The 12,803-nt window shown below is 47.5% G+C and overlaps 1 protein-coding gene across 1 annotated transcript in view; it reads left to right on the forward strand.

The window, feature by feature from the left end:
* The window catches only part of MPO (myeloperoxidase), a 35,409-nt gene that overhangs the window by 14,651 nt on the left and 7,955 nt on the right, over positions 1-12,803 (forward strand). Inside the window, exons 7-10 of the mRNA XM_032217102.1 lie at positions 548-754; positions 2,034-2,352; positions 4,018-4,178; positions 7,063-7,300. Of these exons, the coding sequence (XP_032072993.1) occupies positions 548-754; positions 2,034-2,352; positions 4,018-4,178; positions 7,063-7,300 (925 nt within the window). The remainder of the gene's footprint in view (positions 1-547; positions 755-2,033; positions 2,353-4,017; positions 4,179-7,062; positions 7,301-12,803) is intronic.

Genomic DNA, 12,803 nt, shown 5'->3' on the forward strand with positions numbered 1-12,803 from the left:
GGGGATTTTGCAGTATCCTTCCCCTGGAGCGGGGAGGGAATGGAGATTTTACAGTATCCTTCCCCTGGAGCGGGGAGGGATTGGGGAATTTGCAGTATCCTACCCCTGGAGGGGGGAGGGAATGGGGATTTTGCAGTATTCTTTCCCTGGAGTGGGGAGGGAATGGGGATTTTGCAGTATCCTTCTCCTGCAATGCCCACCAAGCCACGCCTTGTGCATCAAGCGACACCCACAGAACCTGTAGTAAAAAAAATTGAATCCCACCACTGCACAGACTCCCAAGGCTTAACTCAAGAATTAAATCATAACATTTCATCAAGCCTTCATGGGGGAGCTCGCAGCCCCACAGGGGTCTGTGGACCACAGGTCCTAGATTGGGAACCATTGGCCTAGATGATTTCATTGGCACTTTGTGCAAGTAGATCTTTGAATTCTTTCTCCCAAATTAGCTTGTAGCAATTTGTAGTTGTTTCCAGGTGTGGTTTCACAAACCCCTTTCCTTTCCTTCTGCCTCTGCCACTCTTGATCATAATTTCTTGGTTAACAGGCACGGGCTGTATCCAATGACATCGTCTTCTTTCCTAATGTGAACGTCACTGATGATCCTTTCCGCTCAGTCATGTTTATGCAGTGGGGGCAGTTGCTCGATCACGATTTGGATTTTGGACCTTCCACAACGGCGACCCTCACCTTCATGAAAGGAATAAACTGTATTGAGAGCTGTGTGAAAGGGCCGCCATGTTTTCCAATCCGGGTATGAGAAATTCTGTATCTAATTCTGCATGGATTTGCAATTACCAAGAGACATTCAGGACAAGTGTCCCAATGGTGCTTTTTCAAGAGGCAACTGGATTTTCTTTGTTTTTCCTTGAAGACCTTTCGCTTCTCCAAGAAGTTTCTTCTGTTCTGACTCATAAACCTTCAAATGTCCTCAACGACTCTCAGAGGGAGTGCTAACGACCAGATGACTGCAAGGAATATAAATCTTCCCATTCTCTATCTTTCAGTCAGAATGGAAGAAGCATCTTGAATGAGAAGCGAAATGTCTTCAAAAACCAAGAACATCCAGTTCTCTCTTGAAAAAAACCCTTTGGGACAACCGTAACCTGGATGATTGAGAATCTCAATAGACATTTGGGATAAGTGGAAAGCTCATCAGCAGGGGACTCCTGAATCTTCACTTAAATTTGTCCGCCTCTGTTCTTCATCTTTCCAATGTTTCCTAGTACTGCTTTTCCATCTTCATCTCAATCTCCCTGTCCACTTCCTTGGTGTCTATTCTAAGCACGTGTAAGTGAAGAGGTAGAACAGTCCAGCACTTTCTTCTCTGTTTCAAAGACTAGATCCAGGGGAAAGCATGATTAAATTAACAGTGATATTCATAAGGATTTGGGCAGGGGGGGGGGGGGTTGCTGCAGATTTTACTACTGGTTTGCAACCCATGTGCAACGCATGTCTGCGCTGTTCAATGTAAATTGTTCTGTGTGCATATGACCCCATAGTCATATGTAGCCCATCAAGTGGCTGGTCTGATTTTTGTCATTACGTGCATGGGTGCTTATTGGTTTTTGTACTGGGATTTTACCTTTATAAGCCCCCCCCCCCAAAATCCAATGTGAATGAGTTGGACAGCCATACACATTTTCTTAATAAATAAATATAAAAAAGACAGCATTGCTGAGCCAGCATGCTTAGTAGATCTAACCTCTGATCGGACTTAAAGGTCTTCAGATGTTCACTTATGTGGCTATGTTTACTCGGGCTGATAGGGGTTGAATTCCAAAACCCATCACCAACCCATCACCCATTCATTCCAGAATTGGATCATATTTATACATTTTCCAAGCATGCCTCTGTTGTGTCGTATGTTCTTTTTAAACATTAATGGGAGAAAGGGGAAAAACATGACGATGTTTCCCACTTGTGTAAAACTGCAGGGCGTTGGATATTCCTCTGCTTGACGGAATAAAAGAAATATGGGGGGGTTTTTTTGAACCTGGGAATTTAAACTTGTCTTCATCTTTTTGTTCTAGATCCCACCCAATGATCCTACAAAAAAGCAGTTTCAGTGCATCCCCTTTACCCGGGCAGCTCCTGCGTGCAACGGTGGCTATGCTATTCGCAACCAGATCAATGCACTCACATCCTTTGTTGATGCCAGTATGGTATATGCCAGTGAAGACGCGTGGGCAAGGCAGCTACGGAATTTGACAAACAACCTAGGACTGCTGTCTGTGAATAACAGGTTCAAAGATCGAGGCCTTGACCTTCTCCCCTTTGGCACTCCCCAAGGCTTTCCGGAAAATTGCAATATAACAAATAGAACCGCCAGAATCCCCTGTTTTTTGGCAGGTAAGTTATTTGAAAGGTGCACCGTTTCTTTGGGGCTGCTCTTGCAAACTGAAATCACACCTAGTGAAAGGGATAGCAGGAAGAGATAAAGGAATAGATGGCTGCAGCAAAGATGATTAGGGGACTAATATATAAAGAAAGGTTGCTGGAATTGTTCAGTTTAATGAAAAGAAGGACTAGGGATGACATGATAGCAGTATGCCAGTATCTCAGGGGCTGCCACAAAGAAAAGGGTGTCAATCTAGTCTCCAAAGCACATGAGTAGAAGCAACAGATGGAAATTAATCAAAGAGAAAACCAACCTAAGCTACCATATTTTTCAGAGTGTAAGACACTCCGAAGTATAAAACACACCTAGCTTTTGGGGAGGAAAACAAGGGGAAAATATCTGCTTCTGCCTCCCAGTAATTTGCCTCCTTACAACAAACAGCAAACAGTACAGACAATTGACACTGTTTGTAGTGTTACATTTCAGACTATACTTGTACAGATGCTGTTAAAATTGATGTGCTTTCTGGAAGTATAGTTATTCTCTGTTATTTAAAAGAAGATATAATAGCATTGGGCCTCTTCAGATCAAGCATTAATTTTAAAAAGCTTCTTCATTTTGTTAAGCTGTCTAGAACAATAATAAAGCAGTCTTTAAAAAATAAGTCTAATAATTTGAACATTCTATAGGCATTTATAGTTATTGACTTACCTTCTTGCAGCAAACAGCAAATACCCTGATTAGCACAAGAAAAAAAAATCTGCCTCTCAGAAATTTGCCTTGTGGAGCAAACAGCAAGTTTCACTTTTAGTTTAAGTGCGCCTCCCAATCATCAGCTTTTTCAGGCTGCAGGGATTGCTATGGGCCAGCGACGGCGAACCTTTTCTGCTCGCGTGCCATAAGGAGGGAGCGCAGGGGGGTCATGCGTGGGTGTGCCGCACCCATAATGCATGCATGAGTGTTGTTCCCCCCATTTTTTTCACGCTTTTTTCGCCCTCCCCAGGCTCCAGAGGCTATATAGGAGCCCGGGTAGGGCGAAAGCAGCCTCCCCCGCCCCTTCCCCCCCCCCCCCAGGAGGCCCTCCAGAGGCCTCCCTGAAGCCTCCGGAGGGCTTAAACTGGCCCTACAAGCAAACCGGAAGTGACTTCATCTGCTTCACATTCTGTGTCTCTTCTCTCTGGGTGGGGATGTAATAGTAAAATGGAGTCAGGGAGCCTAGAGAAGTCCTAATTTAGTGTGGCCAATAGCATCATCTCTGCCATAGTCCAAGAGAATGATTCTTCCTATTCCTCCCATTTAGACCAGTGTTTTAAGAACATCAGCTCCTTCAGCCAGCCTTATTGGTGGGAGAATTCTGGGAGTTGACATTCATACATGTTAAAGTTGCTAGAGTTGAGGAACACTGGTCTAGACAATGTGGATGATCTGCTGAGAATTAGCTTAACTTCACATAGCCTTGCAGAATCTAAAATTAACTTCCTCTAAATTGCATGCTGGCTGGGATTATTTGTATGACATATTAACCCTTTCCCTTCACTCACTTAACCATATCACTACAGAAGATTTACACAAGGTACCTTTTTTGGTGAATACAAATATCTGCTTCTTGTTCGAACTACTCACCTGGAACAAGACATCTCTGTTGCAATGATGCTTTCTTATGCTGACTTTTACAGGTGACAATCGAGTTAATGAAATGTCAGGGTTGATGGCCTTGCAAACACTTTTCATGCGGGAGCACAACCGTATAGCCACTGAGCTGAAGAGGATGAACCCACAAATGAGTGGGGAAGAACTCTATCAGGAGGCCCGGAAAATTGTGGGAGCGATGATGCAGGTGGGGGGATGAATAGTTCCATGATTCTTTAACATAAAATGAAGGCACAGTTCTGTTTAAGTGGCTTATCCGCTTCGTGCAGGTGACATAAATAAATAAATCTTAATAAAATGTCTAAAAATGTCTAAAAATGTGCAGCCTAGAGTAATCAGTCCTATAGAGCAGTGTTTCTCAACCTTGGCAACTTGAAGATGTCTGGACTTCAACTCCCAGAATTCCCCAGCCAGCGAACGCTGGCTGGGGAATTCTGGGAGTTGAAGTCCAGACATCTTCAAGTTGCCAAGGTTGAGAAACACTGCTATAGAGTAGGGTTGGGGAACTATGGCCCCTTTGTGACCTGTGGACTTCAACTCCCAGAATTCCTGAGCCAGCCATGCTCCCCACTCTTTCTATAGGGTAAGACCATTAGGGTGGAACACTGAATGACTTGAGCATGACACCTACCATCTAAATTTAGTTATTTATCTACAGGAAGTTTTTGACTTACAGTTATAATCAGAATTTATGTTGCTAATAAGGTGGTTAAGTGACCTGTTCTGCTACCATTGTTAAGTAAATTACTGCAGTTCACATGATTGTTAAGCAAATCTTGACTTCCCCCATTGACTTGGCTTGTCAGAAGCTGGTGGGGAAGGTTGCAAATGGGGATCACATGACCCCGGGATGTTGCAATTATTATAAAGCAAGCCTCTCAATTTGATCACAGATGCTGCAATGGTTATAAGTGTGAGGACCAATAAGAAGTCACTTTCTTCAGTGAACTTTGGACTGTCGGTAAACAATTGGTTATAAGTCAAGAACTATCTGTATTCGTCCCTTAAATTTTTATCTCATCTTTCCCCTGGGAGCTCGAGATAACATACATAATGCTCTCTCCGTGATGTGCCCTCTCCCCAACAACAACTCTGTGAAGTTGAAATACATCTTAAAATTGCCGAGATTGAGAACCTTTGCTTTAAAACTGTCTTTGCCAACATGGTGCCCTATGGGTGGCCTTCAGCCATCCAATGTTAGGCCTAACCTTAACTGTGAAGAAGATGTTCTCAAGCAGTCTTTGATTTAATGCATGTTTCCCACCAGAGGTGGGTTCCTACCTATTCGGTCTGGTTTGGCTGAATAGATAATAACTCTGGCAGACACAGGGCCATACCAGTTCTATCCTTGGCGGCGCCATCTTGATTTTTTGTTCTGCACATGCACAGAACAATCTTCATTGAAAAAATGTAAATTTTTATTCCCTTTTTAGTGTTGTGCGCATGCACAGATCACATTAAGTGCAAATGTGCATGCGCGCAGAGCAAAAAAATTTGGGCACCAAACCGGTAGTAATGGAGGCTGGAGCCCACCCCTGCTTCCCACTCCTTGTAGGTCTGAATGAGGCTTTCCCAGCTAACATTTGTGGAAAAGGAGTTACCAAAAAGAAGAAAGCTTCAGTAGCAGCTTGCCTTGCCATGGTTTGATCATTGGGAGTTGTAGTGCATCGGTACAGAAGGTGCACAATCACTGGGGACTTAGTGTCGGCATTCCTATAAAGCAAACAAGGTTTATGCATTGTGCAATTTCAAAAATCTGGTTAATACCAGTTTAGGTCTGATAATAATTCCTCCCCCAATGAGCCCAGCTCCATGATTTAGGAAAAGGGTCTTAAATATTTGCTGACATAATATCCATGCACTCAGTTTAAAGTACAGGTAGTCCTCAACTTACAATCACAATTGAGTCCAACATTTCTCCGGCTACGTGAGACATTTATTAAATGAGCTTGCTCCATTTTATGTCCTTTTTTTTAAATATTTTTTTTTTTTTTTTGTAAATGTGTTTTTTTATTTTCCATTTTCATTTTCGTACAGTCACATATATACTGTGCATAACCGGGGTCATATAACATTAAACAATAAACACAGCCATTCCTCTTGTCAACAAAACCCCCCAAAATAAAGACCCAATGTACCTCTTCGACCCTCCATACACCCTTTCTTTCGCCCCCCTCCAACTTTCCATCTTCCCTCCATCCTTCCCCTCTATCCTACTTCCCCTCCCCCTCTACGACTCCCCTCTCCCAGTACACTCCCTCCCTTCCTTCTCACCCTCCCTCCAGTCCTCTCTCCCACCCTCTCTACCCCTCTTTCTTCTATCCCTCTACTCCTCCCTTCGGTGTATTTCTACTATCTATTAATATATTCAGCTTATCCTATTTTTACAGTGGAATTATAGAGCAACAGTATACAAGGGCAGTCACGTTACTTTAAAATCTAACACATACTATATTTGCTGACATAATATCCATGCACTCAGTTTAAAGTACAGGTAGTCCTCAACTTACAATCACAATTGAGTCCAACATTTCTGCAGCTACTTGAGACATTTATTAAATGAGCTTGCTCCATTTTATGTCCTTTCTTGCCATGTTTGTTAAGTGAATCCCTGCAGTTGTTAAGTCAGTAACACGATCGTTAAGAGAATCTGACTTCCTTACTGACTTTGCTTGTTAGACGGTCGCAAAAGGTCATCCCTTTACCCCGGGACACTGCAACCGCCATAAATATGAATCTGAATTTTGATCATGTAACCATGGGGATGTTGCGATTGTTATAAGTGTGAAAAAAGGTCATAAGTCACTTTTTTCAGTGCCATTGTAACTTCAAACAGTCGCTAAACAAACAGTTGTAGGTCAAGGACTATATGTATTCTGTCTTGTTGTAAGCCTGCAAAAGAGACAGAAGCCAAATAGGTATATACAAAACATGTATATTTAAGAACAAACTTCATAGCATCATGTTGAGGAAGATTGGTCGTCTGCCTCTAATATTCAGTAGTCATTAGCCTGAATTAATTGCTTTCTTCCAATAAGCCCATGATTCTTCTTTTTGTCCTTTTGCTCCAGAAAATCACCTATACAGAATATATACCTGCCCTGCTGGGGGAGTCTAGTGCTCTGCCTCGTTACAGGGGCTACAATGACTCTGTGGATCCCCGGATTTCCAGCTCCTTTACCAATGCTTTCCGTTTTGGGCATACTTTGGTGCGGCCCACTGTGCCTCGCTTAGACAACCGTTACCAGGTTCTGAGTCAAACACCCTTAGAAACTGAGTTCTTTGCAACATGGAGAGTTATCTTTCAAGGTAAGTCCCAGCAAGCGGCCAATTTTGGCTGATCTCATACAATTAAGCTGGAATGGACCTGGTTAGTTCTTGAACAGCAGTTCTCCTGAATACACAGGTGCTGCTCGGAGTAGATGGTAGCTCTGTCCCCAAGGGCCTTTGCATAGTTTTGTGTTTTGTGTTGTACATTGGTTGTGTACATTCCTGGACTAGGAGGCCCAACTCACAATAACTCATGCCTTAATCATCTCTTGTTTGGATTACTGCAGCATGCTCTGTATGGGGCTGCCCAAATTGCAATGACAGAGACAATTGTGGATGCTAATTGTTTGGCATGTGCGACATAATTGCTTTGGGAGCTGCATTAGCTACTGATATGCTATCCTGCTCTATGGAGTGGAGGGTTGGTCTCTGACTTGAAGAGTCTAGAAGCATTTGAAATGTGGATTTACAGGTGACTGTTATGTATAAGTTGGGTTGACAAAATCAGAAATGAGGAGGCGATAAGCCGCATGGGAAAGCCAAGGGAAATCATCAAAACCATAAAAAAGCGAAAATTAGAATATTTTGGACATGTGATGCAACACCTGGAAAAGTACCCCATGCTTCACTTAATCCTCCAAGGAAAGACTGAAGGCAAAAGAGGTGCAGGGACAAGAAGAACAGCATGGCTTCAAAATCTAAGGGAATGGTTTGGACAAAACTAAGCAGCACTTTTTCATGTGACTATTGATAAAAATAGGATTGCCAACATGATCGCCAATGTCCGATGACGGATATGGTACAAGAGCCGAGGTGGCCGAGGTGGCGCAGTGGTTAAATGCAGCACTGCAGGCTACTTCAGCTGACTGCAGTTCTGCAGTTCGGCTATTCAAATCTCACCGGCTCAGGGTTGACTCAGCCTTCCAGCCTTCCGAGGTGGGTAAAATGAGGACCCGGATTGTTGTTGGAGGCAATATGCTGACTCTGTAAAACCGCTTAGAGAGGGCTGAAAGCCCTATGAAGCGGTATATAAGTCTAACTGCTATTGCTATTGCTATAAGAAGAAGTGAATGCTTCTGGGTCAATGTAAGGTGTTAGTGGCTACCTTTAAAGCCCTTCATAACTTAAAAGCTGGATTACTAACTCCCTCCACTGGTGTCTAGTACCCATCTTGTTACACCCAGCAAGAATAGCATCCTCTAGGTCCCATCTACAGAACAGTTTCATCTGACACAGAAATACAGCCTTTTCTGCCATTGTGCCGATCCTCTGGAATATCATCCCCCCTGAGAGTAGACTTGCCCTGACTCTGCTGGTCTTTCATCAGACATTAAAAGCTTGGCTTTACTGGTGCATACTGCTGGCGCATGTGCGAACTGCGGATGGCTGCTGCTTCTTCCTCGCTCCGACTAGGTAGGCGAAAAAACATCATAAACACCACCGAACCTAGTCAGAATCGATGCGGGAAGGAGCTCCAAAGGTAGAGGGTGACCCAGGGGACACGAATGGGCGGCTGTTGGAGGGCTGCAGTTCTTCGAACGGCTCCCAGGCTCTGCGACCGCCCTCGATAGCCCTCCGACCTTCCAGCGGTAGAGGAAATGGCGGCATGCGCTGTTCCCCGGCGGTTTTCAACGTTCCCAGCGTTTTTCGACCTCGCTGCGGATTTCCCGACCGGGGGAAGCCCCGAACTTGGATTTTCGGCGGGCTGTTGTGCCGGAGAGGGGGTGGCTGATCTCGGGTGGCACTGAGGGGACCTGGCGGTTGGCTTTGCTTGCCTTGCCTGCCGCCGCTGCGTTCCGCCCGGATCCCCCCCCCATCGCTTTATCAGCTGGCAACGATTTGGATACCTCCTGGCCTTTTCCTGGCCTTTTCCAAGCATTTGGTTTTGCTTTCCACAACCGAGAGGAGCCCGAAGGAGCCCCTGGATTTCTTACCAGCTTGTCTGTGCCCGGCAGTGTTAACGAGGCCGGTGTTTTATAACTTTATCCCTCGGGTGAGAGACCAAATAGCCCCTTTATGGATTGAACTGAACTGGGAACTGAATTGGGAATTGTCGTGTCAGGGAGGGGGTAGCTGCCTTGGATGCCATCAGAGGGGATCGTTTGGCAGGCCTTGGTGTCGCTGTTACGCCCCCCCTGGCGCCCACCCCTCCCTTATACTACTCTAACGACTGGAGATTATTTCCCTTTTTTTTGCCATCTTTACCATCTGTCTCTCCCCTGGTGCTCCTTCGCCTGATACCTGGCACCCCCCTATTGTGGTACTTTATCATCTGGCCTCCTTCAACTGCGGCCTTTGGACTTTTTGGCCTGCTGACACAGCCCCACCTGACATTGACTGCTACTACCATCACTATCCGTCATTGCCTTTGGGGCTTTATTTGGGACAGCACTTATGAAAGAAGGCCCCCGGCTGCTTCCAACTGTCCCGGACTTCTCAGGCCTGCAAGAGGAGGATACGATTCACTCCCCTGTACACCCCGCCCGGACCATAGCTGGACTTCAGTCACCCTGAATGTTAAGAGCCATTTGGCCTTGCCTGATTTCGCACTTTAATATCTGCGCAATTTTTCTTTCTATTCTTTTTTCTCTTCTTGTCTTCTTTCTTCCTTTTGTATGGGATATGTATGAGATACGCGTGTGATTGTGTGAATGTGCCCACTTTTATTGCCCTATTTTGCTGTATTTTTATGTGTTTTTAACTATCACGTGGGGATTGTCTGAGTGAACGAATGAGTGTGTTTGATTCGGAGGGCCTGCCAGGGAATGCGGGAGCTATAGGTGTGGTTGGGGGGACCACGGACACGGGAGTGGGCCGGAGCATTACGGTCGTAACGGGGAGGGGCAGATATGGCGGGGACTTTAGGGCTGGCCATTACCGGGGAAGGAGGGCTCGCTACGTCACAGAGATCCCTCCTTCCGGCCCTATGAGTCCCACTCCGAGGCCAGATGGCGCGAGTAATCAGGACCCTGGTCTCCGGCTGTTGTCGCTAAATGCCAGGTCTGTAGTTCACAAGGCTCCCCTCGTCCGGGACTTAATTTTAGACGAGGGGGCAGACCTGGCATGTATTACTGAAACCTGGCTGGGCCCGGAGGGAGGAGTCCCCCTTGTAGAGATGTGCCCAGAAGGATTTCAAGTGCTTCATCAGCTGAGAGCTCAGGGAAGGGGTGGGGGTGTGGCTATTGTTATCCGGGAGTCTTTAGCACCTCGTAGGATCCCTGCTCCGGAGCTTGTCGGGTGTGAGTCCCTGCTGGTGAAGTTGGACCTCAAGGGTCAAGTGGGTTTGCTGTTAACGTATCTGCCTCCCAACAGCGTTGCAGCAGCCCTCCCCTCGCTCCTCGAGTCGGTAGCCGAGCTGGCAATTGAGTTCCCCAGGCTTATGGTCCTGGGGGATTTCAATTTGCCTTCGCTCGGTGAACACTCTGATGGGGCGCAGGAGTTCATGGCTTCCATGACAGCCATGGGCTTGACCCAGGTAATTCGGGGCCCAACCCACTCTGCGGGTCACATGCTCGACCTCGTATTCCTCTCGGAGCAGTGGACTTGTGATCTTGGTCTGAGGGGTAACGAGATTATACCCCTGTCGTGGTCAGACCACTGCCTACTGAGGCTTGACTTCCGGAGACCAAACCCCCACTGTAGGGAGGAGGAACCGACCAGGTGGTTCCGCCCCAGGCGACTTATGGACCCCTTGAGGTTCCAGACGGAGCTTAGGGTTATTCCTGATACTCTCGCCCACAGTCTGGTGGAGACTCTGGTTGCTGCCTGGCACTTGGCAGCATCGGAGTCCCTTGACCGGATTGCGCCACTATGGCCACTCCGAGGTGGCAGATCCCGGAGGCCTCCTTGGTTCACCGAGGAGCTCCGGGAGAGGAAGCGCCGGAGGAGACGCCTAGAGCACCTATGGAGGTCCGATAAATCCGAATCGAACCGAGCACTCTTAACAACTTGCACCAAGGAGTACATCAGGGCACTTAGGACAGCAAAAAGATCGTATATTGCCACCTTGGTTGCGTCCGCTGAGTCTCGCCCAGCCGCCCTGTTTAGGATAACCCGTTCCCTCCTAAATAGGAGGGATACGGGGGACCCCTTGCAGGGTAGGGCTGAAGACTATGTCCAGTTCTTAGCGGACAAAGTTGCTCGGTTTCGGTCGGATTTGGATTCCACCTTTGCAGATCCAGCCGAGGCACAGGCAGATAATTTGGCAGACCATCACTGGGTTGAGTTTCAGGATGTTGCCCCCGGGGACGTGGACAAGGCCATGAGAGCTGTGAGTGCCTCCACTTGTGTACTGGACCCGTGTCCCTCCTGGCTGGTTGCCAACAGCAGAGAGGTGACACGGGGCTGGATCCAGGCGGTTGTTACCGCCTCCCTTCGGGAGGGGCACTTCCCCGCCGCACTTAAAGCGGCGGTGGTGAGACCCCTCCTGAAGAAACCATCTTTGGATCCAGCCATCCTTAACAATTACCGTCCAGTCTCCAACCTCCCCTTTGTTGGGAAGGTTGTTGAGAAGGTGGTGGCCTCCCAGCTTCAGCGGTCCTTGGAGGAAGCCAGTTACCTTGACCCATTCCAGTCCGGCTTCAGGCCTGGTTACAGCACAGAAACCGCTTTGGTCGCATTGACCGATGATCTCTGGAGAGCCAGGGATGGAGGCCATGCCTCCATCTTGGTTCTCCTTGACCTCTCGGCGGCTTTCGATACCATCGACCATGGTATCCTTCTGCGACGACTGCGGGAGGTGGGAGTGGGAGGCACTGTTCTGCAGTGGTTCTCCTCCTACCTCTCGGACAGGTCGCAGTCGATGTTGGTTGGGGGGCAGAGATCGACCCCTAGGCCCCTAACATATGGGGTGCCGCAGGGGTCGGTCCTGTCCCCCCTACTATTTAACATCTACATGAAACCGCTGGGCGAGATCATTCGGAGGCATGGGATAAGATACCACCAATACGCGGACGATACGCAGTTGTATCTGTCCGCCCTGTGCCAACTCAATGAAGCGGTGGACGTGATGAACCAGGGTCTCGAAGCCGTTAGGGACTGGATGAGGGCTAACAAGCTTGTACTCAACCCGGAAAAGACCGAGTGGCTGTTGTGTTTTCCTCCCAATAATTTGGCCAGTGTTCCATCACTCAGGCTGGGGGGCCAAATATTATACCCCTCAGACAGGGTTCGCAACTTGGGAGTCCTTCTGGACCCACAGCTGACCTTTGATTACCATCTGTCGGCTGTGACCAGGGGGGCATTTGCCCAGGTTCGCCTGGTGCGCCAGTTGCGACCCTACCTGAACCGGGAGGCTCTCACAACAGTCACTCGTGTCCTTGTGACCTCTAGGCTGGAATACTGCAACGTGCTCTACATGGGGCTGCCCTTGAAGAGCATTCGGCGACTTCAGCTAGTCCAGAATGCGGCCACGCGAGTGATTGTGGGTGCACCTCGGTTCGCCCACATAACACCTATCCTCCGCGAGCTGCGCTGGCTACCTGTTGATCTCCGGGTGCGCTTCAAGGTGCTACTTACCACCCATAAAGCCCTTCATGGTAGT

The sequence above is a fragment of the Thamnophis elegans genome, chromosome 4 (genome assembly GCF_009769535.1).
Source record: "Thamnophis elegans isolate rThaEle1 chromosome 4, rThaEle1.pri, whole genome shotgun sequence".
Lineage (NCBI taxonomy): Eukaryota > Metazoa > Chordata > Lepidosauria > Squamata > Colubridae > Thamnophis > Thamnophis elegans.